The following is a 23566-nucleotide window of genomic DNA, read 5'->3' as shown; positions in this document are numbered from 1 at the left end:
ATAATGCTATAAGATTATACTTACAGTTTTAAAAAAATACATTGTTATATCTGTTCCAATCAGTCCTTTGCTATACAGTGTTTCAAAATCTCTAGTATATGAGTTTATTATTTTTAATAGTATGCACAGAAAAACAAAAAACTTAGACATGTTTTTTTTTTATTTTTTGTGGAAATCACAATAAAAAGGGGACCAAAAGCAACACACGTCCTCTGCCATACTTTTATGGGCATGAGGTGCATTTTCACGCATTGTTTGGTTGCCAAGCAGCTCAAATTTTCTTTTATTTGAACAAAGCACATGGTTCTAGTTAAAGACAAATTAGTGTTTCGCAGACTCCTCGGGTTTATGTGTACGATGTGGGGACAGAAAAAGTCATCATGGAAACTTTGTGACCAGAAGATGCTACTCTTTGCTACAGTTCTCCAATGTGAAATGGTTCTGAATCACATTGTATTACACTGTAAAGATTTGTTTCCACATCCTTAATCATCGTCCCATTTTGAACAGGAGCCAAGCGAAAAGAGCCTATGACTCAAATCTTTATATCCCACAGACACATGAAATTGTTGTGTACTAACTAAAAGCTCCTCAACACTTCGATCAGCGTAAAATAACAACACCCCATCCAGAGTCGGCCCAAGGCATGTGCCAGATAAGTGGTTGTTTAGGACACCAAAGCAGCTGGTTTTAGGAAAAACAATTTCTATACTGTTTTTACATTTGGTACACAAAAATGTATCCTTTTCTGCTGTTGGTTGCTGTCACTATTGGGGAAGTAATAAGAATAAGATATCAAATTTGTTCATTTGTTTTCTGCAAACTTTGTGTTTACCAATTGATGTTACTTTTAAGTAGTTAAGATAATATGGCACACCACACTAACTTAAATACCATTCTGCATATCAAAATTCAATTATTATTATTATTATTTTTAGTTTGCTACTCTTGTATGGTTAAAACCAATAGCCTTACTAACACTGGCTAATTACAAATGTCGGTAATGATAACAGGTAAGTCGCACACATACCAGTAGAGTAGCTTAGTAATGATGAAGTGTCCAGTGTTGACATGTTGGTATGGGGGCTTCAAGAGCTATTGTGCTTAAGACCCACCAAAGCTTGGACCGGCCCTGCCCCAATCACACCGTTACATGTAAAACATTGTTTCAGTGGCATAGGACAATACCTTTATTTTAATAAAACTCCAGCCAGCACTGCCTTTTTTTCACATCTGATTCTGTTAAGAAATTGTAATGTTGCAACGATGGTCCATGAATAACATTACTTTATCTCATGCTAAATTATGCCACTGTTCTGATTCACAAGGCGTTGTACATTGAGAGCTCAAACCCTGGGCAACCTGCCATGCCTTCTGATTAAATCAGGTTAGAATTATTTTAGAATTGAACCTCGATTCCCAGATGGCCAGTTGATATGCAGATCCCCAAAAAATTGAAAAAAACAAGACTGTGTTGTCACATTGAAAGTAATGTAACCTGTCAGGATGCTGTATTACACCCTTTGTTTAAATAAACATGCCACTGAGATGTCAAAAGTGACATTTTCACAGCCAATTGCCAATTATGTTTTTGTAAACATGTTTTTATTGGTCTGATATGCTAATTCAGTCTTAATTTAACCTTAAATATTGTGTTTCCATACAAGAGATGAAAACATCCATCTCTGTACAATATATATATGCACAGACACAGACCCCACCCCCCACCCCACCCCACACACACACATTCATATATATGTGTTTTCTTTACAGCTTAATAAGGCTTGTGACTAAATGCGTGGGTACCGTAAAATGTTATAATCTCAATACAAATCTCCCAATTTTTTACTGTATTTTCTTGCAACATGATTGCATTTCTTTGTGATTTATTATGCAAAACTATCTGCAAAGGATCTAAATGGGCTGCATGCTGGAAGTAAGCAGATATTTTGTGGAGTAGCAGTAATAAAAAGAGTAAAAGGGAAAACAACCACAGAAGCACAAGCATGTGCGGACATTTAATCACAGGAAACACCGTTCTGTGTGTCTGAGATAACATATTTATCAGCAGGAAGAAAGCCACATTATACCAGTGATAATAGGGTTGATCTTCAAAGCATAACGCTGTTGTGGAAAAGCAACCGTGTTTTGTTCAAACAAGCAGACAGGGTCGATCACAGGATGTAATCACACACAAAGACACATCTGAAGGTGGTGTTTAGTGCCTTTCATCTTCAAATGGATTCTAACAGTCTCATCAAGCCAGAAGCTGTCCTGATCTTTCATTGACTCAGCCGTACACTAATTGAGGCCTGTCTGATGAGAGCAGGTAGTGGGAGATGCTGCAACAAAAAAAATAAATGAAGTTCATCATGAGTCCTTCAAAACTCTACTGTTTGTTGCCATTAATTACTGTGATTTTAAATATTGGAAAATTAAGCCATTTAATTTACAGTTAGTTAAATGTAATTATAATACCGGCCTAACACAACGATGTTGCTCACGCTTCAGAATGCTGCGCTGTTTCTAAGTGCTACAACATATTGAGGATTGGGTACATGCAAGCTACAGAAGCTGGGCATGACTGCAGTTATGATGACTAAGCCAGGAGGAGCAGGAAGCTGGCCTCTCAGCATTATTGTTAGCAGTGTCAACACCTTCACTTCTCCTAACTTACAGACTGACATTTCACTCGTTTTATATAAAGCTTCTTGTCTGAGCGAGTGTCCCTCCTGTCTTCACCAGTGAGACCTTTACAGGCTGCATGACTGCTGTGCTAACAGTGCATATGGTTTAGAATACATGCTTTCTAAACTAAGTAGCATATTGTGATTCTTTTGGGGCCTGATATTTTTGATCATTCTTTTCAGTATCTTTCTTCAATACCCAAGATTGTCTGTGAGCAGCATTTTTCTTTCGCGTTGTTGCTTTTGCACTTTGTTGACCCGCTGTGGTCATATACTGTAGTATAGAGTGAAGAAGTTCAATGGGTGTGATTCATTTTGCATGGCGGCAAACTGTATTAAAATCCTCCATAATTTTCAGATACAAGTAGGTACATTAAAGAGTCAGGAGGACATAAAAGCAGAATTGTACACCTAGACTTTAGGAAAGTTTGCCCATCGAAGGGAAGTCGAGTGTGGAATCAAAACTGGCAGTGAATTCAAATCCACTCTGTTGCAGCATAAAGGAGGAGCGCTGCAGGCTCTCTGTCATTCTACAGTATCTCACAGTCAAGTCCGTCAGTAGATTTTCTGACAGAAGACATTATCCTCAAAGATTGACGGATGTTGCGCCTTCTCCTGACCAAAGATTCCCTATTGAAACCACATTAAAGAGAGCGCATTTAATTCTGTTCACTTAGAAAAAAAAAGTGATAAAACGAATACACACTGCAGGGGTTGTGTGTTTGCCTGCTGCATTTGTCTCTTCCATCTTCCATGTTCAAACATAATTTTAAGTTGGAAAAACAAAGATTTATACAAACATCTGTAAAGTGAGAATTTTAAAAACAATGTCTTATATAGATTTAAACAATTAAATTACATTTTGCCAAGTGCAGTCATTATACATCAAAATGTTGGTCAGTATTTTGTATATTGTGGTTCAAAAGCAGCCCTAAGCAGACGGGTTTCAGTCTAGATTTTAATGAACTCAGTGTTTCGGCTGTTTTGCAATTTTCCGGACATTTATTCCAGATTTGTGTTGGATAGAAACTGAATGCTTGGTTTTGGTTGTGGGGATGCAGAGCAGACCAGAACCAGAAAATCTAAATGGTCTGGCAGGTTTATACAACAACAGCAGATTTTGAATGTGTTGTAGTGCTTAGCCACAATACAAAGCTCTGTAATTGACAGCACTAAGATGCTCCTCCTGGCTCTGATTGGTTGTTTTTGACTTGGAGTGGTGCATTTCTTCAGACAGCAGTAGTAGCACTGGTAGGAGGTGAAGGAGCTTGATTTTATTTTCACATATTAATGATCTCATTCTATAATGTCACGACATAGTGATAGTTTCAACAACTATGTAATAAGAAAACACATTGTTTATAGCTTTAATAAAGACTTTGTATGTTGAGAGGTATGTGTATTATGCTAAGATAACATATCCACCTGCGCCCACTTAAAACTTGGTGGGTGCATGGCTGCACAGTTCAGTGAGGGGGATCTGGAAAGTGATCAGATAACTAAAACCATCAGTTTGCTGATAACAGTGACGGCACTGAAAGCCATGAGAGTGGTGATGGGACCGGAAGCTATGAGGGCGATGCTGAGGAATGCACAGGTGGGAGCAGCAGTGAATATGAGAAGGATGGTCTGAACAGGCTAGCCCTGTGGTGAATGGGGATGAAGACTGCAGCTCTGGAGACTAATGCAGCTGTAACTCTTCAGTTTCTGAGATGATGAATGCCCTGGGAAAGATGGTGACTGCTAACTGTTTGGAGAGGATGGCTGGAGTCATGGCTTAGCCTGTGGATGTGACAGGACAGCTTCAGTGTGACTCAAGCTGAGAGGAAACAAGGCACTGTCCAGGCCCACTGTAAAGTGAGTGAGACATCTTGACCCAAGGCTGGCAGAGAGGTGTGACAGCAGTGTCTAGTGGAGCCGTATTTCGGGTCGCAGCATGGAGGTAAATGTGGCTACTGCGACCCTGGAAGCTGCCAGTGCTGCATCTAAGAGTGTTGGACATGCGCTGCTGGCCCACAGGAGATGCTAAGCTCAAGTGAGAAGCGTGGAACGTGACTGGATGGTGAAGACAGCCGGGTTGCCATACCCAAAGGTACAAACTACGTGTTGATTTGGAGGTGGACTCAAACATATGCAGGTGGCGGGGGGACTCATATGCAGTGATGGCATAGTTACTTTGAAAAAGTAACTTTAATCGGATTACTGATTACTCCTTGAAAAAGTAACTTTGTTAGATTACTGATTACTTGTTTTGGAAAGTAACTAAGTTACATTAAAAGTACCTTTTTTAGTTACTTTCAGCAGCTGCTAACAACAACACTCTGCCACATGTGAAAATTACACTGATCTTTGCCAATACTTAATTGCAAGTTTTTTTTATATAATGATTACATCAACAATGTATCTCCACTTATATGGTTGAACTGAAGGGGAGATTGTTTAATGGTTACAAGAGTACAAAAAAAACTTTAGTAATTTGTGCTTGTTTTTGTGTGTTCCACTATTGTCTGGAAAACTATAAATAGGATTTTAGACTCCCTCCTCCCCCAGGTTCTGCTTTACGGCCCTGCGTTTGCTGTCACAGCGCTCCTCCTGCCGCTCCACAACTCAGATGGCTGCACAGATTTGTGACACTTGTCTTAATATTAATAATTATAGTGGCGTTTAGTTGCACAACTTTACGGACTCGTTCATTCGTGGCTGTTTTCACGCTTATTGCACTGTTCATCTTAGTCTCGATCCGGGAAATGATGGACAGGGAGAGCCTGACTAAAACTAACTGGATGTCAGACAAATTCTGGGGTTTACGTCTGCTTATTTCCAAGCCCAAAAACCGCGACCCGCAACTCATTAAATCTGCAAGCAACTTTACAAAAAAAATAAAAAAGATAAGTAATAACTACCCAAATGCAAAATCCACCAAAACACTATGTGTTTGCAGTCTTTACTATTTTTTTTTTTTTTTTTTTTTACAAATTACTCATTCTTCTCTCCAAATTTCATAAAATGTATTTTCTACTTGTTCTCAATTACCAATACATGTCAGCCCATTATTCCTTGAGTTTACATATGAACAAAAAAGCCGAATGAATATAGTTATTCTTGAAATATCTTTCTGGTATTGATTTGCAGATGTAGAACAGTCACTTCATTCAGTTGTACTCAGGTTTCCTAAAAGCCAATGTGTCACAATCATCTGAACAGACATAATACAACGTTTCTTTCAGCTATGATTAAAGACGTTCTTTTACTTTACAAAACTAAATCCATGTCTATGAAACATTATCTGCATGCACTTCTATTTAATATGGTAAAAGACCAGATATGAGTGATTGTGTGTTTTGCAAAAATCTTAGAAAGGAAAAAAAAAGCCCTAAAATCAATCAATCAAAGCTGTGTTTTCTCACCTATGCACGTTACATAATCCATCACTCATTATCCTTCAAGCTATAGAGACTGATCGCTGGTGCTAGTGTCTGTGGAGCTGACATTTAATCATGAAAAGAATAATTAACAAAACGCCTACAAATAGGTGCACCTGTGCCTGAGATCAACTGGTGGCACTGCGTTGATAAGGCCTGACAAGCATGACGGTGCCTGACTGTGTCTTCCTTCAGAGACTGATTTACCCATAGCATGTTTAATGTATTTAACTAGAAAATTATTCTGCAAATTCAGTTTAAACGAGGATTTGGCTGCTGGGAGATTCTCATGCTGTGATAACTTTGAGTGAAAACACCTGGTTTTTACACATGCTATGGTCTTAATATTCTTATTTAAAACACAAAGTTAAGTTATTTATGCTACTTACCACAGCAGTATTGACAACTACTGCACAATTATTTGACTCTGATCAGTGAATTTTGCTCACTTAGGGGCATATATAATAACATCCTGGAAAATCCTGCTATCCACTGATTTTTTTCCCCCCAACATATCTAAAATATTTGAAAGAAAATGCAGCTTGGGACGCTAAAGTACCTAGCCACAATGCTACATGATATACTATTGGCTTTCATTTTAAACGCACACATCATAAAAAAAGCGGAAACAAGAAGGGCTGAGTAGTTTTAGAAGTACTTTCTGTCCGAATATACATAACAAAATAAATCAAGAATCTGCCAGTGGTTTTATTTATTTATTTATTTTCACAAAAACTGTCACGCCACAATGCCAATAAGAAAAAATAGTACAGTAAGCCCCCAGTATTCACAGAGGTTAGAGACCAGAAACATCATCTGACAGCTAAATTCTGCAAATACTTGAGATTTTTTCTAAAAATGTTTAAAACTGCCTATTTTAAAGTAATGCCAGGTCAGCATCATGTCTGAACTGTAATGCTAACATCTAAAAAAGAAGTTATGTAATTTCACTGTTGGAGGCCTCACACCTTGAAACCACTCTACAGCAGGATTGGTTTCCAAACCAAGCAGCCAGCTTTGTAGGTGTTCAGCTTGCAGCTTGCTGCTTTGACACAGTGGACTACATGGTGTCACATCCTTACTAATGAAATGCCACGTGTGTTTGTGCGTATCGCAATAACAATAACTCTCCTTCACCCACATCTCTGCCCCTCTTACCACAGCATCTTATCTGGCTCCAGCGCCGTGTCGCTCACGTGCCTCAGCAGCAGCGTCACACTCTGACGAGTCCCATGTTTCAGAGGACCAATTCTCCACGCTTCTGGTCCAGAGCGGCAGCAGAGTGTGGGGGCGTCATCCAGCTTCTGAGGAAAAAGGAAGATGCTGCTCCTTATCAATCTGATGAGGCAGATTTAACGAGAAAAGAAGCGATGATGACGAGGATGTGCAAGAGGGAAGGAAATAGACCAGTATAACTTGGACATGAACTCAAGTGTTACAGCAATCAGTTTGATTTAGTATGAGTTCTGATTAAATGACGCTGGTGTTTAAAAAGATTTGTTCTTTGGGGATTACAGACAATTCAGACACATTTCTTTGTAAACTGTAAACTGCTGCTGTGCAGTTTATATGAGTTGGTTGTGCTTATTGATATTCTTATAATATATTTATTAGAATATGGTCAAAAGGTAAATGTGCACAGATCTTGTGACTATCAAAAGTACTATTTTATTTTACATAAATACAAACTGGTTGATGTAGGCTAACCTTGATATCTTGATTTAGCTTTTCCACAAAAACTTTCTTCCCCCCTGTGATGCCATCTATTTTGTGAAATGCACCACTTCCTCCTGCAGACCATCCAGACCTCCAAACATGATGCATCAACAGCCCTTCTTCACATTTGGATCGTGAAGTAGGGGTGTTGTACAAAATGTAACAAAATGGCCTTCATGTCCAAACAGTTCAGTTTGAATCTTTTGTTACTATGGAAGTTGAGAGACTGAAATTATGTTTATAATTTTACCTGACTTAAAACAAAAGGTTTAACCTAATTTAAAGTCAGACAGCGAGAAACAAAGGTGTTGCTTTTTAATGGTTGCAAATAAAATAATGATTATGTCACCTGTTTATTTTGTGTTTTTATTTGTGAATAGAACATTTAAATCATTGCACATCTATCCATCTAATGTTTGCATCTCTACTTTTATTTAAATTGTCATTTACTGTATATAGAAACATAAATGACGATTTATTTATGTGTCCCCCTTTTCTTTCTTACAAAATAACTTTAACCGGCATTCAAGGTGGCTGTGTAGCTGTTCTAGTGTTCAGAAAAAACCGGGGAGAAACAGAGCGGTCCACACAAGGAGTTGTGCTGTGTGCACGGAGGGGTAATGCCTGGAGAGCGAGGCATCACAGGATGACAAACTCCCCACTGCAGGGCGCAGCAGCTACTAGAACAGAGCAGCTGTGCCGTGAGACGCTTCCTGCAGCTTAGAGGTTTAAAGGGGGACCTACACTTTCTAATCCTGAGATTTACTTTAAACATGCTGGAAACCTTCTAACAATCTGAGACTCCAATACAATGTAGACGAGTGGAGGGAGAGGGGAGGATGGGAGGCATCTCCAAGGCTGGAGAAATCTGAGGATGTATTTTTTTTTCTTAATTTATTTATTAATACAGTTCTTGAGGCGCAAACAGGATTTGGATATGCGCGCTAAAAGTGTGGAGAAGTGAGTTTTTGGGGGCGCGCAGGATGGACACTGCGGAGGTAATTCTCTCCGTGCTGGTAGTTGTGATCATCATAGTGTCGCTGCTGTCCAACGTCCTGGTGCTGATCTGCTTTCTCTACAACCCGGAGATCCGTAGACAGGTGCCCGGTCTGTTCAACCTCAACCTCACCTTCTGCAACTTGTTGCTGACCGTGGCCAACATGCCGCTCACTCTGGTGGGACTCGTCAGCAGGGCTCAGCCGGGGGGAGACGGCTTCTGCCAGATCGCGGGGTTCCTGGAGACCTTCCTGTCCACCAACTCCATGCTGAGCATGGCCGCCCTGAGCATCGACAGGTGGATCGCGGTGGTGTTCCCCCTGAGGTACCACTCCAAGATGCGCCACAAAGACGCAGCGTTAGTGCTCGGCTACACGTGGGCGCACTCCATGTCCTTCTCCACCGTGGCCGCCTGTCTCTCGTGGGTGGGCTATCACCGGCTGTACGCGTCCTGCACCCTGTCCAACGCCAGGGCAAGCAGCAGGACCCAGTTTGTTGTCTTCACCGTGTTTTTCCACTCCTTCACCTTCCTCCTGTCTTTTATAGTGTTATGTTTTACATACCTCAAAGTTCTTAAAGTGGCCCGGTTTCACTGCAAGAGGATCGATGTTATAACGATGCAAACTTTGGTGCTGCTTGTGGACATACACCCCAGGTGAGCTCCTATAGGATACACTTAACACTTTTTGTCAAGTGTATAAATCCCCCCCCACACCCCCTTCCCGCCCCCCCCGCCCCCCCCACCCCCGTGTGAATTTATGAATTGACTTTTATTTTATAGATTTCAAAGTAGATGTACAAAATGTTCAATCTGCTTTTTTTTTTTTTTTTAATTCTCAACACTGTTTCTACCAAAGGTGCAGGGGCATTTGCTATCGTAAAGTTGCTGGCCCTAGAGCTGCCCCAAGGTTATGAGTCTCTAAGCAGAGTTTGATTTGACAACCACCTCCAGCTAAACCCACATCCAAGTTTAATCTTTTAATTTTGCCTTTGGATTTTTTCATATTCTATGTTGTGTTTACAAGCAACTCTTGGGAAAAAAGACAGTAGCATTCAATAAATTTGAATTTTATTGAAATATTAATTTATTTCAGTAGCTAAAACATAACATAAATATGAATTACACACAAACAACTTGCTTACAACTTCACTTCAAAGTAAAGCCAGTTGTGTGACAGGGTTGATGACACTGTAAGGCAACCAGAGTCATCATAGTGTCTGCTTAAGCAGGACACCCACACACGCACGCCCACACACATAAACTCATCCATCCATCCATTTTCTGTTCACCCTTGTCCCTAACGGGGTTGGGAGGGTTGCCGGTGCCTATCTCCAGCTATGTTTCGGGCGAGAGGCGGGGTACACCCTGGACAGGTCACCAGTCTGTCACAAGGCAACACAGAGACAGACAGGACAACCATGCACACACACACTCACACCTAGGGAGAATTTAGAGAGACCAGTTAACCTGACATGCTTTTGGACTGTGGGAAGAAGCCGGAGTACCCGGAGAGAACCCACTCATGCACAGGGAGAAAATGTAAACTTCATGCAGAAAGACCCCGGGTTGGGAATCGAACCCAGCACTGTTGGGTAGCACTGTTGCTGCGAGGCAACAGTGCTACAACTGTGCAGTTGAATTATTTATTTATGCCTAAATCAGTTTTTGTCCTTTATGGGCTAGTTTTTAATGTCTCTGAATTACTCTTGACTATCCCCCTGATTTATAAGAATAATATATATTTTATTTACCTGCAGTTGTGAATTTACATTGAATGTCACAAAGGCAAAAGGATTGCAATTTTCCACAATGTAAGGAACTGACCACAACAAACTTCAGTGTGTTGGATTTAGAAGTTCAATATGTGACAGATTGACATTACATATTTATTTGTGAAGTGGTAGAAAAATCATACATAGTTTTCCATATTTATTTCACAATAAATAAATAAAGATCTGAACAGTGTGGTGTACATCTTGGGGTATTTGATACCCCTAAATAAAAATCCTTAGCAACCAATTGCCTTCAGAACTTACCTAATTACCGTAGTAGCAAAATCCTTTTATGTGCATCTTAATGGTATAAATATAGTTGTTCTGTGAAAAAGAAGATTGTTGGGGAACATTAGTGAAGAAACAACATCTTAAAGACTAAGCAATGCAGTCCGTGGTAACTTGAGATTTGTTGCAGAGAATCGTAGCTCAGATTTGATAGTATAATATGGCAAATGTTAGTAATTTCTGCATTATATCAAGATATACACATTGCAGTTTGCTACAAGCCGTGTATGGTGACATAAACATAATGAAGAACATGTTTTGCTCAGATGAGTCCAGAGAAGCAATAACTATTTGATCAATGTGCAAAGACAATATTTGCAGCACAAAGTATAAAATTGCATATCACCACAAAAATACCACGTTTACTGGGAAACATGATGGTAGCAAAGTTTAGATCTATGTTTAATGGCGTGTGAATTTTTTGCAAATTTTGAAAGTTTCTCCTTCCAGTTTGTGCAGAGAAGAATGGAAAATATTGTCAGTCTGTTGATGAGAGAAGCTGGTAGAGGTCCCTGCCAAGAGATTTGCTCCTTTAGCTGCAGTGGAAGGTTGTTGTTCTGTGTGCTGACTCAGGGAAAATGAAAACAAATGCAGGCCACACTTTTCAGATCTTTTTAGGAACCATATGAAAAACATGTATCACGTTTCCACTATTTGTGGCCTCTTGTTTCATTTAGGTTTGCTTAAAGCAATTTGGCAACAAATTCAAACACAGCCTCACATTTTCACAAAGGATTCCAAAGCAGCTCCTAAAAATGTGAGTTTGTTTTAATAAAGCAGCTTAACTGCTTTCGACTCCTTAGGTTTAATATCCTCAATATACAGAAATCCAGAAGTAATCCCAGTAATTTCAGATTTTGCCCCACTGGGAATAAACCGGCTGTCTTTCCTTTCCAGCGTCCGTCAGCGATGCCTGGAGGAGCAGAAGAGGCGGCGACAGAGAGCAACGAGGAAGATCAGCACCTTCATCGGCACCTTCATGCTCTGCTTTGCTCCTTATGTGATCACGAGGTGAGTGTTTGCAGGTGGGAGACACGGTGCTGTAATACACACAAAACGCTGCAGAGCCTTTTGGTTACCTTCCGCCAACACGCCAGCCCTCCCACTCACACTTCCTGCCTGCTTCCTCTCCATGCGGGCTGAGTTTGGAAGATGAGAGTGGCTGACCTTGTGATAAGTAATACGCCTCTGTCCGGCTGTTGCTGCTGCATTGGCACTTTTCTCCTCAAGTTCGTCTGGTGCATCCCCACTTTGTTGAATTCGCTGGCATCAATCACTGCTTAAAGAAGGGATGCCAGAGAAGGCCACAGGAGAGAGGAAGAGGACTTAAGTGATGCAAGTGAAAGGATGAGAATGTGGAAAACAAAATCTGTGTAATGGGAAATACATCATTATTTATTCTACTTCTTTGGATAATAAAATTAATACAAAAAGAAAAAAGAAAACAAGATTGAAACCAAATAATATTTCTATCAAAGTCTTCTTTCAAATGAGGCTCACGTTTCTGTGTCAAGGAAAGAAATATTTCCTGGCATTATTTCTTGTTTGGAACATAACCAGATAAATTCTATCTGCGGTTTTGCGTCTGAAAATAAATTTGATTTGACTCCAAAGGTTGACTGTAATTTTCTGGAGGGCAAACATGAGTCATGGAGCCTGTTTTGCAAATCATCTATTGGGATATTTGGATTCCTACCAGACTCCAAGACTCCAAGGTCTTACCCATGTGTATGCCTTTAAGCAAGTAGCGGTTATCAGCAACATGGTATACCAAGGTGTTAAATAGTTATTGTTGCAGAACTTCTAATATTTTCTTTCATATTGGTTTTATGGAAAATCTGTTTACTCAGAGGTCACGGAAAGTGCCACAGGGACTGGAGTTTTGTCTTGCTGTATGGAGTCTGATGGCTCTGGCTCTCTGTTGCTGTGCACTGCTGGGCAGCTAACTGAAAGAAAGCAACAGCACTTTTCACTCGCTGAGATGTTTGATAGCCTGTTTGGTAATATGTTACCAAAACAGACATGTAGAATCAGACAAAATGAATCTGTCAATAAGCGGCAAGGATTTGGTAGCAAGGTAACATTTTATTAATTTGACAGAGCCAAATTGATAAATTGTGATAATCCAAATCAGAGCATCTGCAAAGCTACAGCTCTTCTTGGGTGTTCCTAACCTGAAGTGAAAAGTGTGAATCAAATGTCGTATGTATGTATCCAATGCATGTAAGCAGCAAAGGTGGACTTTGGGAAACACACAGTCTGTGACATTATTTGCAACAGTCTTTACACAAGAAAAAAGACCATAAATGAAAACAATCACTGAAGATAAAACCACTTTTTGCACATTCAAAGTTTCCACACTGTGACAAATTTATTGACTACACAGACATTCAGAGGTAATCACAAATAGTAATATTTTAAATTATGGTAAATATTGGACTATTCTGAAGCTTTCTGAAGCTTAAAATTGAACTTACTGACAACCTTTTTAAAAAAACATCTTTATATTGAAGACTGGGTGCTTTTTTCAGGATGAGGTTGTTGTCGCTAAACCTAAAAGTTCAACAAGGACATGTTGAAGGGGATAGGTGGCAAGATATTGTTATATCTGAAAGGTCAACTTGGATGTGTTTTTACTACACCATCCAATGGTATTTTTATTCACTGTTTTGGCAGTAATCCTATCTCTGCCCATGCTTAGGCCGTAGACAGTCAAAATAAATGTTGCACCACAGTGTCCTGCTATCAGCTGTAATTGAATTGAAATGTAATGGTAGAGGTGTAGTCCCCAACTTTGGTCATTAGAAGCAAGCGTCCTGCAAATTGAAAATGTTTTCCTGTTCCAGGAGCAGCTAGTTCAGACCTTTTTGGCATGTGTTCAAGTACCACAGACTGTCAATACCCCAGTGATTTCATTTAAATGTGCTGAAAGCAGGGAAGTTTCTTAAAAAAAAAAAAAAAAATCAGGACACCAAACCTTACGAACCAATGTTGCTGCATTGCATTTGTGGTCCATTTGAAAGTGAAAGGGCAAAATTTTATGGGTTTTGAACTCAGTGACCAGGTAACTGATAGCTGATAGTGTACGTATGACTGAGAAAAGCTAAAATAAAAACATTATGGCTGTGTCCATATGCATGAGGCATCCATGTTGGATTTGAAGGTCAGGGAGAAACCTCAAACTTTTTTTGGTTGGAGTTTTGACCTCGGGGGGTGTTTCAGATTACTTTTATATCTTAGAACCTCGAAACTCCAGCTTCGGAGTTCAAATAGAACACACGATTATAAAGTCTGTTGCATGTCTTCCTTGAAGTGAGTAAAAAAATGAAAACTGAATGAACGTTTTTTTCTCTCTCAAGGGAGTAGAAATACTTCCCTGTCTATATGGCTTCAAAAGAGTTTCATTTTTGATTTTAGCTATAACAGAACCAGAATAGAGTTTGTTCCAGACAACTTTTGTTAGATGCGATTGTTTCTCTCTTTTGGTTTGATTGAAACTGCACCAGACAAATAAGCAACACCTTGGCCCAAAATGTTCACCTACAAATTTATTATGTGTATTCTTTCATGTAAATAATCTGAAGAATTGCATAAAAAAGGATTTATAGCTGTTTAAATTTTATATCGTATTGTTTTGTAATATTTACAATTTGTAATCCGTAAGTTTGTCTAAGGTTTTCTATTAACAAACCAAGAGTATCTATAAGTTTTCATGATGCTGCCGGCTTTCCTGATCGAAGCTTTCCTTCCCCAGATGTTTGTTTTTTTACCATAAGCAGATTTGCCTTTCCATCTCCAGAAGACATTGAGCAGTGTTATGTCAGTGTTATTTAGATGTTTCCAGCTTGAGATGTTGTAAAAAAAAAATAAAAATCTGAGTGTCACCCTTTTGGTCAAAGGTCCCTCTTCCCTGGAGGTCTGTGGATATTTGCCCAGTTGTCCCAGACCAGAGAAACAGAAAACAAGACTATTCACATTTATACTTATCTAAATCAAAACTCAACTAAGAACAGCTTTGTGTTTCATGGCATTAAAGCAAGAAGCCAGAATTCATGCTCACAGGCTAAATAAAAATTGGTATCAACTGTCTTCATGTAGTGTTTGACCATCAGTTGCCTCCAGTGCATTTCCATGCACTGGCATTGATTTTACAATTCTCTAGATCTTTAATACTTTTCTAAAACATACTCCATGCCCCAAAGCATTTTGGTGATGGAGGAAGGAACACAAGCTCTTTGAAATTAAATTAGCTTGGCTTTGTTATTAAATTATTACAGGCTATTCATCAAGCTTTCCATCTGCTCAAACAACAAGAAAATTTGTTGTGTTATCGATACTCTGCCAGTAATAAAAAACACAGTCAGGCAGCGCATGTTTTCTCTCTGAAAATGGCAGATTAGTATTTCAATGTGAATTTGACATGATGAAAATTCATCCCAGAGTATGTTGGAGGGACTATGTACCATTTTTAACCTAGAAAAGCCTTGTGAAATCCCTAAAACGAGCTGGGGAATGTCACAGAGGAGGCTGATGTCTGGGTTCCCCTCCCTCTTCCTCCTATATCTGGCACCCCTATGGGGTACAGCTGGACTACTGTGGAAGGATGGATGGATGACAGCTCATCAATTGCTTTTCTGATATGCATTTGATGTCAGGGTCACCATACCAACAGTTTTTGTTTGACCTGGCAGCTGATTTAAACTCCTCTGGGGGGAGAGTAAAGCAAACTGTCTGTCAAATCTGCCTATAAGGCTAGCATTAATGTGCTGACACAGCTCTACTTTAAACACAGTAATCACCCAGAGTGCAGTCACTTAGAATCTGTCATTTAAAAAAAAAAAAAAAAGTTTTACGAGGCCGAGCGAATGTGAAAGTCAGTAAAGTTGAAGCAAATTTTCATGCTTGCTACCTGGAAAATCATTAGTTGCCCCATTAGCTGGTGAGTTGAACAACTTTCTGTCTTTTGTTTTTTTGCTAATAGCTGATTTGAGGTAATGACATGGAAAAATACCTAATATTATAATAGATTGGTTAATGCTTACAAATTAAAGGATTGCTTGTATATTGAACCATTAATACTTGATAGTCATTATTTTATCCAGACAGCTTTGAGATTGTATTTACAGTCAAATCCAATACATTTGGATATTATTTCACTATGAACAGATCAATTAGACTGTTGTTTTCGAACTTTAATTTTTATTAGTTATTATGATTTCCTGCTTACAGCAAATGAAAGCATTTAAGATTATAATGTTACATCAGATCAATAAAAATACATTCTAATACAAAAATGTAGCCTTAATGAAAACTTAAACTTAAAAGATATATATAAAAGAATGGCCTACATTTTGATAAAGTTTGCATATTTCTATTTCATAATGCAGGCACTGCTTTGTCTTTTGTTATAGCCTTTGCTAAGCCAAGGAAAAAGCCTTTGATTTAGCAATCTATATATGTACTCCTCCTCCACACAGTCAGTTGAGGTCATTTGGAATCTGATTAGTCTTCCTCTTGGATGCCTCCTATTGGAGTTTTTTTCTGCACATCCCATTTAGAGGAGACCCTTTGGCTGACATAGAAAGCGCTGGAGGGACGATGTTTGGATCTCTTTTACTCCTTGGGATCCTCCAGAATGGGCTAGAGAGTTTCACGGGGGAGATATATCTCAGACAAGTAGAAGAAAATGGATAGCACTATAAAGATATGCTATATAAATTATTATCCATCCATCCATCCATTGTCCATTATGCTTGCAGGGTCACAAGTGGTTGGTGTCTATCTCCAATGGTCATTAGGCGAGAGTCGGGGTACATCCTGGATAAATCGTCAGTCCATTACAGAGCATTTATAGATTATTATTCAAATGAAAACATAAATAATATAAGTACCGTACAAAAAGCTCTGTAGGCTGGACATAAAGAAAGAAAAATTAAGTTGGATAAGTAAAAAAATAACCCTCTAGTAAACACTTAAATTAGTAGAGCTGCATTCGAAAAAATACCTTCTTAGTTTCCAGCTGTGTTTTGCCTACATGTCTCTGCATTGTAAGCTCCAGGCATGCATATCTTTTCCAGCACAGTATGTCGAATTGCCTTTCCACCTCTTGCTCTCACCACCCTCTCCGTCTGTCCACCCTCAGGATCGTGGAGTTATTTCCAGCAGTGCCGATCGACCCTCACTGGGGAATTGTCTCCAAGTGCTTGGCTTACAGCAAGGCAGCATGCGACCCCTTCGTGTACTCCCTGCTGAGGCACCAGTACAAGAAGACGTGCACGGACATCCTCAACAGACTACTAAAACGGAGCTCCCTAAACGCATCCGGGCGGCGGCTGGAGCAGCAGGGGAACAGCATACCCACAGCTGAGTGATGGAGGTTACTTGGTAGCACAGATGGAAACACGAACCTTATTCATTGTTGATGAGGACGAGGATAGATATTGCTGTTTCTTGTCCGCGTCTGCTTAGATTAGCTCTGACATTACAAAAAAACCAAGGTAAAAAAACAATCACTATTGACCTCTGTGCAGGAGTACCAACAGACTGCCCAGAGCTGCAGATCAGTGCAATGAACTCGCTGTGAGGACGATAAATTACAGATTATTTATCTACCTGGGATGATAGATGTGGTCACGCAGGAAATATGGTCAACTATTAGCACCACCGTGACAGCTCGTGTAGGATTCCTCTGACATTTTGTTACATATTTACTTTGTTGCATATTTGTTTAAAATATATCTTGTGTAAGGTGCTGCAGTGACTAGTTTATGCACTGTTTAAATATGTAGCACTGAAGATAACATTTTCCATAATAAATCACAAAGTTTCTCAAATTTATTCCTGTTGAAAGCATACATCACGGCAAACACTGCTGCAGTGCATCTGACTCAGGAATCCAAGCTTAATTAAATCAGACTCCAAATTAAGCAGATAATCCAGACACTCATTTATTTCATATTCTTCAGAAGACTGTTGTCCAAATTTTCTCTTCTTTGTTTTTATCTGTAAAAACGTCTTGTAAATCTCTCAGTGACGTGGACAAACTGAAGTTTTGAAGGAAATATACCAGTTGCCGTTACTGTAGTTGTCGTTGTTTAGCCAAGTTGATATGCATGCATTGGTATTCACACTTTCTGAGTACCAATTGAAAACCTGAAAAGAAAAAAAAAATCTTATAGGCTACAGTTAATTGTTTTGAAACACCAAACAGATGTACTTTAACCAAAAACCAAAAATAAATGAAGACCAGAAAGCTTCCAGTCTTAAACATCACAAATACATTTCCCACCACTTACAGACTACACTTTTCCTTTTGTTTTTTAGATTAAGTTCTGAGTTTTAGGAGGAATGATTGAATCAAAACCTATTAAAGCTGTTTAGTTTTTAGACACACTGAGATATTTTGTCCACATACATATGCTCACATTGGATTAACATTGACATGGTGGTAGCATGTTTTTGTTTTTGGGCTCAAAAGAAGAAAATAGGTCCAATAAGTTAGAGTGTCTGAGACCCAAATCTGCTTGAGTATAACCTGAATCCCAATTTCATTGATCTCACATCAACCTTGACATCAAAATCCCTAACGGATGCCTCACGTATGAAAACCGCAGAATGCTAATCTCTTCATTTGCATTAATGTTGATTTATATTTATGTGGATTAGTCACACATATAGTACACATCTGTCATCACTGAACAAGGTAACAACAACTATTTATTGTTAATAGTTGTTAGCTGGGTCACATAGAAGAAGAGTTAGCAAGTTGCACTTTTTTTTACTAAGCTGAAACTGGACACTATCAACCCTAATTACAAATCTTCTGATTATGTTTTTGGCTTTGTTTTTTATTTGTAAGCACCTACTGTTAAGGTTTTAGTGATCTGACCAAATTTGAAGATTTGAACAGAAACAAAAATGCTGTGCCTTTATTTGGACATGAATTCTTTCAGGCTCGTGATCATCTAAAAGCTGCAATGAACACTGCCAAACTGACAAAAGATTTTGCAAAATAGTCAAATTTGAGTAGCTTTTACAGGTTCAGAATTACATTATGTTAATGTAAATAAAAGAATTTCCATCTGTCCAAGTCAATTGTTTTACTAAAGCCACATGGGGCAGAATATTTCCAAAAAGCTACGTATTTCAGAAATGTTGCACAAAGTAATCCATTTCATGCACAACTTTTGACCCCCAAGAAATGCACTGTGGTGTCTTTATCTGCACAGTCACCCAATCTCTCTGCATTTCGCCTCTATCTGCTTATTTTGCTGTGTTCAGGTTTTTTGAGCAGAGGTTGTGTAAGCGTGATAACAACCACAAAGAATGACTTAATGATGATGTTTTAACTAGCGTCAGCTTCAGCTGCTGATCTTGTTTGTTCTTTGTTTCTGTTTGACACGCTGACATTTTTTGTGCTTTAGAAGTGTTTGCAGCTTCTTTCTCTAAAATATATTTTTGTAAATTGGGTGCCCTCAGTTTTGCTTTTGAATCAGTGTGAAAATGTAGACTGAAGTAATCTTTGAGGAAATATCCTAGTTTGCTTTGTCTTAAATAACATAAAGCCAGCCTGAAAAACTTAATTTCACTGAAAGAGACTGAAAACATTTAAAGATTCAAATTGTTTGATGGGACCTTACCGATGCAAATGTTTTACTCGCCATGGAGTTTTTCAGACTTTGTTACATTATTGAATTGGGGGAAAAAAAATATTTGCATAACGTTATTGACTCTTTTTAATGTAAATAGTGACATGTATTTGTTTTCAGCTCCCTTGAGCTAATATTTTGTTGAAGCTTTTGCTTCAGTTACAGCTGCACATCTATTAGGGCATCGCTTCACCAGCTTTGCACATCTAGATGATGAAATGTTTGCCCATTTTTTGGGTTGATCTCAGCCAACACGTTGGTTTCAATGCAGGGTTTTTCTTTCTCCCAGGATTGCCCTGTTTTTAGTTCAGTTCAGGTTCCCTTCAACTCTGACCAGCTTCCCTGTCCTTGCTTTAGAAAATTAAGACCTACCCCACAACATGATGCTGCCACCACCATATTTTACTGTGAGAATGACATGTTCAACCTGATGTGCAGAATTATGTTTGTGCCACACATCATGCAGATCAGAAAGGTCAAATTTTGTTTACATCTAAATAGAGCATCATCTTCTGCATGTTTGTTTAGTTATCACATGCATTGCGGCAAACTGGACTTTTTGTAACTGTCTTGAAACAATGGGTTTCTTTTTGCTACTCTTTCAAAAATGCCAGATGTCTGCAGTGAACATCTGATAGCTGTACTGTTGACATATTCCCCTGCTTAGCTGTGGCTTTCTCCAGCTCCGTCAGAGTTTCCTTTTTTCCCCATTGGCTTGAGTATGAATTTATTTGTTTTAATAATGGTTTTTTGTTCATTTGATCAGTGACTGCTGTTAAAGAGCTTCATAAATTAGCTTGACTTGGCTCTGATTACTTTTGTAAGGTACTGTAAGATTACATTTTCCTCAAACCCAGACAGCTTAATGAGTGAAACCTCAACACTTAATTTTTTGTAAATTTCCACTTACATCACCATGGAGGTGTGTTCACCTATGTAGTTTTCAAGCAGGCGTTTATGCAAAATGCATTAGGTTTTACAATATTAAATTAATTATGAAGGAACAATAAAAAATTTTGTAAAGAAAAATGTCCATGCTTCCATCCATTTAGTTCACTTAATGTATATTGCAGACGTAATCTCAAAGGACTGTAAAGAAAAAACAAAAAATCTAATTTTCATACAGAATATTTAATCAAATTTGTCTAACTCAATCTGATACAAATACATTCAGTTACATTCACATCAATTTGATCCTATTTATAAAATGATGCAGTCAAAATCCATTTACAGCAAAATATGGTAAAAACAATCATCTATTCGATGGAGCCTAGCTGATTGCGTCATGTTATTGACTCTGCAGAAATCTTTCAGAGGCAGTAGTGACAGTTTATAGTGAGTTAATTAATTCTGGAGTTGGCTAGTCGTTTGTTTTTTTTTCTGTGCAACTTAACTGGGAGATTGAGCCATTAAAAAAAAGGAATAATAAACATGTTTTCCAAATATTATTTTTAATTGGTGTAATTCAGTACACATATTAAGCTGTTTAATCCCCTATATATTACTATATAAATCCCCTAAAGATATCACAGTACTTGGTTGAGCAAATATAGCATCTTGCAGTCTGGTTTCGAATGGCCCAGTGTTCAGATGTAAGATTTGATCTCTGTTTTTCCCTACAATATTTTTCAGAGATGCAATTTTTTGTACCTCAATATTCCTCTTGGTAGTTTATATATTTTCTCCTATCAAATGGCATTTAATGAACGATTCCAGGTAACCATGGGTGTCTTCAGTATATTGTGTAGCTATAAAAGATGACAATATAAGCTTTTTAATCTCCACGAATAGATTCTATTTTGTGATTAATAAGTCCCCTTTTTTCTGCTTCCTGGTTAGGTTATGGAGTCCTATATAAGCTTGTGAGACCTCTTGACTTATTTGTTTCCCCTTAATGCTAATTATTTTTCTTTCTGTATCAGAAAATAAACAGCTTATTATAGAGCTGGCATTATATTTTATTTAATTCACCAAAGAAAACAGAGTATTACATGTACAGTATTTTAAAAAAAAAAATATTCCTACCATTTAAAAGTTCTTACATTTTCTGAAATTTTAACAACATGTTTTAATGGAATTTCAACAAAAAGCAGAGCATACTTGTGAAGTGCATGGAAGACATTTTAGAAAAGAAAGCTTTCCATGTGTGGAGGGAAAGTGACAGTATTCATAACCCTGGCCATACATGGTGGTTGCTGCATCATGCTGTGGGCAAACATTCCTTTAGCTGTTATAGAAAGATGTTCTGAGTTGATGGGAAGATGTTTGTATGTGTGTGTGAGTTGGAGGTGAAAGGGTGAATTTACTTAAAGAAAACCTGACAGTTGTATCTTCGCTGCAAGTATAACTGCAGCTAAAGCTTGTTTGCCAAAGTTTTAATTCAGAGGAGCTGAACATGAACACATATCACATTTTCTACATTCTTCCACTTCACGATTATGCACTACTTTGTGTTGGTCTGCCACATAAAACCTCCATGAATTAAATTTAAGTTTGTGGTTGTGATATGGGAAAATGTGGAAAAGCTTAAGGGATATCAATGGTTTTGCAGGACATGTAATTATTTAGTAACATTGCTTTTAGACCACTCTTGTATTTGGGACACATTTTTGTGAAAAAATACATTGGTAAAATAATGATGAACTAGTGCCAAAGTGACTGCTGTAAACTAGGGATTTAAGTACCACACATGTATTTAAGTTTCTAAATGCAGAAATTGTTTTAAGCCTAATATTGTAATTTATCACTGAAGCTCTTCATTACATTGCAAGACAGGTGATGCCTTAACTTCGGTAATGTGGTGATTTTTCCATTTATGTTAGAATATGTGTATTTTTCTTGTACTATATACATAGAGAGTGAATAACTGCCTTATTTATTTCAATCTATTTTGTTACATCTGCATCTATATTTCTCTGTACAAACATGCATTACTACTATCTTTATTGTAAAGGAGATAAATATAAAAAATTGTGGAAAGACTGAAATTTAGAACAGTATTTTTTGGCTCTTTTGATATACGTACTTGTAATTTATGTTGGCGTTTTACAGAATGTGCTGCTTCAATGGTAAATGAGAGTTTAGTTCTTGCACATTGGTATAACATATTTCGTTTTGTTTGTTGGTGACTGACTTGACTACTTTGAGTGTTTAATTTATTTATTAAACATCAGTTGGAAGCTGCTAAATAGGATAAACGGAAAGCTATGTGATTTTACTTGGAAATAAGGGATTTTGATATTGTGTTTGTTATTCTGATAAAAAGAGAACACTGACTTATAGATTTTGGCCAAATTGTAGTAGGTATTTTTTTTATTATGCTGCTCAGAGTACATGCTTTTTATTGATCTTGATGAGAAACAATAAAAATTGAAAGATAATTTATGAAGCACATCAAATAAAACAAACAGTGTTTTTGTGTATTTTCTTTAAATCTACATTTATTAAAAGATAACCAAAAAAAAAAAAACAACAACAACAAAAAACTATTTCACTGTTTAATTCCTGCATTTAGGTTTTAGAACAGAGTTTAATACCTGAAGGAGGATGGAGGATGTAAACGCAAAGCAGTCATTCAGAGAAGTAACCCAACCCCTATAATTGTCTTACAGCTTAACATTCTTAAACAGTTTTTCTAAAGTGCTACATGACCAGAAAATAAAGTGTGAGGCCAGAAAAGCTTTGCTAAACCACTTGTTGACTCTAAAAGTACACTATGTCCGAAAAAGTGAAAAAAGTTCTATCTTGGTTGGCAAGTCATGGTTTTACCTTTTTTTATTATTATTATTATTTTCATTTATGGCGTCTGTGTTTGTTGATGAGAGTGTCGTTTGTTTAAACATCTTGCTAAGAGTATGCCTTACTGTTTCACTCAATTTACCATTTAAAGTAAAGGCATTTTGAATCCTTCCACCTTCTCTGTAGCCTGTCTTTGATCATTTTTATGACCTTTTTTTTAGTGAAACCAGAAAGACCTACAGCATCAACAGTAAGAGCTCTTATTGTATGTGAGACTATGACAAGGACTCAGCAAAGA

At 38.0% G+C, this 23566-nt stretch overlaps 1 protein-coding gene across 1 annotated transcript; it reads left to right on the top strand.

The window, feature by feature from the left end:
* Positions 1-8503: 8503 nt before the first annotated feature.
* On the top strand, positions 8504-22927 carry LOC116726600 (G-protein coupled receptor 26). Its single transcript, XM_032573373.1, has 3 exons — positions 8504-9476; positions 11780-11893; positions 17025-22927. Exons 1-3 carry the CDS (start codon positions 8809-8811, stop codon positions 17251-17253), a joined length of 1011 nt encoding a protein of 336 aa, XP_032429264.1. The 5' UTR covers positions 8504-8808; the 3' UTR covers positions 17254-22927.
* The last annotated feature ends 639 nt before the right edge of the window (positions 22928-23566 follow it).

Source organism: Xiphophorus hellerii, chromosome 10 (genome assembly GCF_003331165.1).
Source record: "Xiphophorus hellerii strain 12219 chromosome 10, Xiphophorus_hellerii-4.1, whole genome shotgun sequence".
In the NCBI taxonomy this organism is placed as follows: Eukaryota; Metazoa; Chordata; class Actinopteri; order Cyprinodontiformes; family Poeciliidae; genus Xiphophorus; species Xiphophorus hellerii.
This window is presented reverse-complemented; position numbering and strand designations above follow the sequence as displayed.